Here is a 5,573-nt window from a genome sequence, read left to right as displayed (position 1 = left end):
ATTAAAAAAAAAAAAAAAAAAAAAAAAAAAAAGGCAGCAAAACCTGCCTACCAGCTCTGGACCAGCCGCACTGATGGAGTCCTCAGCAGGTTGTCTGGCAACAAGTTGATCTCCTTCATGATGTTGGCCAGCCTCACAGGCAGCTCCTGCCTGAGGAAGGCGAAGGAGGTTTTCTCACACGCATTTTCTGAGCCTGTGAGAGAAATTGAGAGATTTCTGTGGGTGTGTAACTTCCCTCACTTAGGCCATATTATTATTTAGAACTTATTATTCAGAAATTGTATTTATTTTTGGATAGGTCAGAGAGATGCAAAAGTACTGCATCACTCCCCTTCAACTTTATCATATAAATTTTGAATAAAGTACGTTAACGTGTCTGGCTGTATTCAGTTCAATATGAATTCAACAGGCTATGTGGCTTTATAATACTGTTTCATTTGGTTCCACCAACTTGTGCAGCTCTTACCGAAGTCCAAAAACTGCTTCATTGACAGCGGGGAAGGAGAAAACCTGGAGTAAAAGTCAATGTCCTTCCCAATGGACACGCTGCTCCTCAGAAACCTCAAAAGCCTCATGATGACACCTTCCCGAACCTGCTGGAGTCAAGAAGAAGAGCGGCGTCCAAGGCGAAGACTTCTTGTTACTGCCTCGCCGTTTGGAGGATTATTTACAGCCGGGAAATCGCAGATGTACTGTTGTTTTAATTATCGGTGGCGTACTTGACTTTTTAATTTTGCTTCTGTGTCCACAGTCACACACACACTGCTATGTTTCGGCATCGTCCTTTAAATCAGGTGGTCGCGGCTAAATCCGTACAGGCAGGTAAGTCAACAAGCTAATCCAAAGAGCCAATACAAAGCCAAGAGAATTACCTCCCTTCGCGTCTTCGTGTTGCGTCATTTCTGTGCTTTGTAAACCGGCATAAAGTAGCGTCATCTACAGGACTGGAGTGTAGAACAGTTGATATAAAAAAAATCTAAAAGCCCTGGATTCTAATCCTTATACTTTGTTGATTTTTAATTTTTTAGATATATATAAAAATTATTTTTCACTTGTTTGTATTTTGTTTTTATTCCTACACACCTGAATATTTTTTCTTAATGTTTAGGTTATTTTTAATCAGTAGAAAGTATTATTTATTTTATGTTGTAAATTTGTCCTTACTCTGTAGTTATATATATATATATATATATATATATATATATATATATATATATATATATATATATATATATATGTGGGGGGGGGGGGGGGGGGCATGTGTGTGTGCTCCACCCACCGCTAGTAACATAGTGTGAGACACAAATGAAAATGAAAGTTTTCACAGTACTCTATCTATCTATCTATCTATCTATCTATCTATCTATCTATCTATCTATCTATCTATCTATCTATCTATCTATCTATCTATCTATCTATCTATCTATATGCACAACACTAGCGAAGGAGGATCACACTCTTTACTTTTATCGTTCTTCGAAACTGTCAAAACTTTTTTTATATCTCCCTAGTTTGTTTGCAAGGCGACGAGTAGAACCAATCAAATTTCAGCTCAAACATTTAAAAAACTATGATTGGATATAAAATGTGTCAATCGAGTAGAAAGGGGTGGGCTCTCCTTCCGGCAAACAACAGGATGTGATCTCCTAACTGCCGTCATTTCCGCCAGATAGCAACAGAAATGTCGGTTCGCAGGGCCACGTTTTGAAGAAGGGTATGTTTTTAGCTTTTAGTTGTTGTTAATTATGCGGAAACTATTTTAATGCACACGAGAGTGAGTTTATTTACCGCCTTGTCCTGGAAAATCTTGCTAAGAGACGCGGAGTTTCTTCGGCGGGGTAACTTATAACAACTCCCGATCCCGACCCGCCAAAAGCTTCGGAGATTCACCGAGGAAGTGACCATTTTGTCCAGAGAGTGAAACCATGAGTGGATTCAACTTCAATCAGTCTTCGGGCTTCTTCCCAGGCCAGAAGACCACCCCTGCTGCTCCCGCCGCAGGTTTCACTTTAACAAACTCCGCTCCAGCAGCCACCGGAGGCGGCTTCAGCTTCGGGGCTCCCACCAGTCAAACCAACCCCAACCCCACCGGCTCCTTCAGCTTCGGCAACCCGGCGAAGAGCTCCGCACCCGGTACGGGTTTCTCCTTTGGGACCCCCACCACCACGTTTGGCCTGGGCACGGCCCCTCAAACCACAGCCGCGGCCCCGGGGCTCACTCTAGGCTCCATGCTGGCTCCGTCCACGGGGACTGGGTTCACTCTGGGCGGGGGGATGTCCTCTCAGACCACCGCTGCAGCTCCTGCAGGTGGAGGCTTCACCTTCGGAAGTACCGCTCAGGCTCCAGCTGCATCAGCAGCTGCACCTGCAGCTACGACAGCAGCAGCAGCAGCAGCAGCAGCAGGCGGCGCTCCGTTTGGAGGCTTCAGCTTCGGGGGGTCCAAAGTCCTGGTGACCACCGCTGCGGCATCTCCTGCTCCAGCTGCACCAGCACCAACAGGAGCAGGGGGTGGAGGAGGGTTCAGCTTCGGCACCACTGCCCCCTCCACCTCAGCAGCTGCGACAACCCAGAGCGCAGGTGGAGGATTCAGCTTTGGGGTGAAACCATCGTCAACCCCGGCTCCGCCTGCCTACACCCAGGCTGCCCCTGTGGCTCCTTCAGGCCCATCTCTGTTTGCTTCACCCCTCACCACGGCGACAGCAGCCCCTGCAGCAACCACAGGGTTCTTGCTGGGGACAGCTGCGGCATCAATAGCGAGCACCGCAACACCGGCAGCTACAGGCGGGGGACTGAACTTCACCCTCAAGCCTCTGGGGTCAGCCGCTGCCACGGCTGCTGCCTCCACCACCACCACCGCCACAGCTCCAGCCGCCACGACTGGCGCCGCTGTCGGTTTCAGCCTGGGAGTCAAACCTCTGTCCAGCACCGCCATGACGGCCACCACAACAGCCGCAACCCTCACCACTACCACTGCCGCCACCACTACGAATCCTCCGGTGATGAGCTACGCCCAGCTGGAGAGCCTCATAAACAAGTGGAGCCTGGAGCTGGAGGACCAGGAGAGACACTTCCTGCAGCAGGCGACGCAGGTGAACGCCTGGGACCGCATGCTGGTGGAGAACGGAGAGAAGATCACGTCCCTGCACAAGGAGCTGGAGAAGGTGAAGTTGGACCAGCGGCGGCTCAACCAGGAGCTGGACTTCATCCTGTCGCAGCAGAAGGAGCTGGAGGACCTGCTCTGCCCGCTGGAGGAGTCGGTGAAGGAGCAGAGCGGCACCATCTACATGCAGAACGCCGACGAGGAGCGAGAGAGGACGTACAAGCTGGCCGAGAACGTGGACGCGCAGCTGAAGAGGATGTCACAGGACCTGAAGGAGATCATTGAACACCTGAACACATCCAGCGGACCGGCAGACACCAGCGATCCGGTGAGATGAGGGACCCTAGAACTGGGCCATAAATAGATTAGATGATCAATAAATTTTTTGTTGTTGTTGTTTTTAAAGCTGCAGTATATAACTTTTATATATATATATATGAGAAATAATTTTTTTTAAAATAGAGTTTCCCTGCTTTCTTCCAGTCCTCTAGAAACAACCAATCAGAGCCAGGAGGCCGTTCTTGGCGCTGTCAATCATCCCCTCTCCCCCTTGCTCTCTGCAGCTAGCACAACCTGTCATGAGTGCTAAGGCTCATTAGCATGGCTAAAATGAATTAAAACCTAAGCTAGTATGGGTGGACAAATCTGTCGTCATTAAACCTGCTCTGAAGATGATTTACTGCTTTGATTAACCTCTCTGTCTTGTTTGTTCCCCGCAGCTTCAGCAGATTTGTAAAATCCTCAACGCCCACATGGATTCTCTGCAGTGGATCGACCAGAACTCGGTTCTGCTACAGCGGAGGGTGGAGGAAGTGTCCAAACTGTGTGACACGCAGCGCAAGGAGCAGGAGAAAACCTTTCGTTTAACCTTTGACTGAAATAAATAGATCTGAATGTGCATCGACGTAATGCTACTTTTTGGGAATTCCTTATTTCTCCTTTGGCTCTACATTACTCCTGTTTACCCCTCCCCCTACAGCTTTGTTGGTTTGCATAAATATAAATATTTTTGATTCCATAAGCTTTATAAACATGTGAATTCTTCTGGATTTGAGGAAAAATGTTTCTTATGTCTTTTGAATTAGTAGATAAATAAAATGGATATTTCTCAAAGTAGGTGTCCTTTGCAGAAAGCTGTCGTTTGTCGGCACATTCTTCTTATTTGGTATGCATAACATAAAATGAATTGAAATGAACTGATTTGATTCATCTTGGCTGGTAATGATTTTACTTTTTTAAGCTGATTGACCAGTTCTGATTTAGAAATATTTTTTAATTCTTAACACAAGAATATGTGGAGCAGTTCTTCCCCGATAAGCATCAAAGCATATCTTTTTGACATGTATTTGTTAAGCTAAGAGAAATATGCACAATTGGTGCTTGCTGACTCCTATATCAATGAAAAACGGACTAACGAAGTAATGAAAAGATTACATGTTCAAGATTGGACCTGCTGATCCCCTCCCCAAAAGTTGGCTGATAAATCTGTGCTCTTTTAACTTTCAAAGCTAGAAGGAGATGTTGAGTCAACTTTTTGTGTGCGTTTGCATTTTGAACATTTTGGGAGTTTTAAGATGGGCTGAGGTTGTCGGGTCATGCCAGTTTAAAGTTTGATCAAACATCAAAAAGTCCCTAGCATAAATCTGGCATCATAATTGACAGTTTTGCTTGGTAGAATCATAACAGTTCATTAAAAAAGGTTGATTTTTAAAATTAGCTTATTACTCCAGTTTGATCTGGGTTTTTTTACCGTCTTAGTACAGAACTTACTTAGGTAACAACCCAAGAACTACTGAGGTTGCTGCGATTCATAAACTGCGACATGTAGGAACAGCAGCATCCGCATTGAAGACCGTTTAACATTAACAATGAGGGAAAACAACAACAAACGTAGGCCTTGCTCCAAACAGCTGAAATTTGCCACTGACACGGATGAGCCAAGTTCCTTCTGGGGAAAAAAGGGTTTTGTGATCAAATAAATGGAGCTGTTTGCCCAGAATGACAAACGGCTCATTCTGGAGTTGAGGTGAGGCTTTCTAGCTTACGGACAGTGTGCACATGCAATAGCGCACGTACATCAGTAGTACTGATGCAAAAGTAAAAAAAATTAAAACTAATTATTGTACATGGACACGTGGTCCAACAGGAAAAGGGTTTGGCCAACACCAGGCTTCTGGCCTCACTTTGGACTAAAAGGTCGGGTTCAGACCAGAACAGTCAAGTAGTTTGAAAGAACTCGACCGACTGGTTTCTCTGCTACTTCCTGAGACATCAATGCAAAACATTAGTGAGGGTGAATGCACTGCACGTCTACTAAATTTACAAATTTCTACATATTCATACTTTTGTGAAAGAACATGATACAAAAAATGTTGCAGCATCAGGTTTTGATAGATATTAAATTGAAATAAAACTAAAATTTATAAAGTGTAGCTTAGGAATGGTAAAGTGTCTGCATCTTCACGAAACAAAA

The 5,573-nt window shown here is 45.3% G+C and overlaps 2 protein-coding genes across 2 annotated transcripts in view; one reads left to right on the top strand and one right to left on the bottom strand.

Annotated features, from left to right (window-relative positions):
* pdk1 (pyruvate dehydrogenase kinase, isozyme 1) overlaps positions 1–871 on the bottom strand; it is a 32,658-nt gene extending 31,787 nt beyond the window's left edge. The window contains exons 1-2 of the mRNA XM_008399276.3: positions 467–871; positions 52–193 (exon numbers count right to left, since the gene is read on the bottom strand). Coding sequence (XP_008397498.1) covers positions 52–193; positions 467–575 — 251 coding nt within the window. The 5' untranslated portion in view covers positions 576–871. The remainder of the gene's footprint in view (positions 1–51; positions 194–466) is intronic.
* Positions 872–1,511: 640 nt separating this feature from the next.
* Positions 1,512–4,216, top strand: nup62l (nucleoporin 62 like). Its single transcript, XM_008399287.3, has 2 exons — positions 1,512–3,428; positions 3,820–4,216. The coding sequence occupies exons 1-2, from the start codon at positions 1,926–1,928 to the stop codon at positions 3,976–3,978; spliced, it is 1,662 nt and encodes a 553-aa protein (XP_008397509.1). The 5' UTR covers positions 1,512–1,925; the 3' UTR covers positions 3,979–4,216.
* Positions 4,217–5,573: the final 1,357 nt, after the last annotated feature.

Source organism: Poecilia reticulata, chromosome 2 (assembly GCF_904066995.2).
Source record: "Poecilia reticulata chromosome 2, P_reticulata-male-v2, whole genome shotgun sequence".
Classification (NCBI taxonomy): domain Eukaryota; kingdom Metazoa; phylum Chordata; class Actinopteri; order Cyprinodontiformes; family Poeciliidae; genus Poecilia; species Poecilia reticulata.
Note: the sequence above shows the minus strand (reverse complement) of the source record. Positions and strands in the feature narration are given on the sequence as shown.

Excerpts from the sequence above, each read along its gene's own strand:
- nup62l (XM_008399287.3), top strand. The coding sequence starts at position 1,926 with ATGAGTGGATTCAACTTCAATCAGTCTTCGGGCTTCTTCCCAGGCCAG. Across the intron at positions 3,429-3,819 it reads CGGCAGACACCAGCGATCCG|CTTCAGCAGATTTGTAAAAT; the intron begins GTGAGATGAGGG and ends TGTTCCCCGCAG.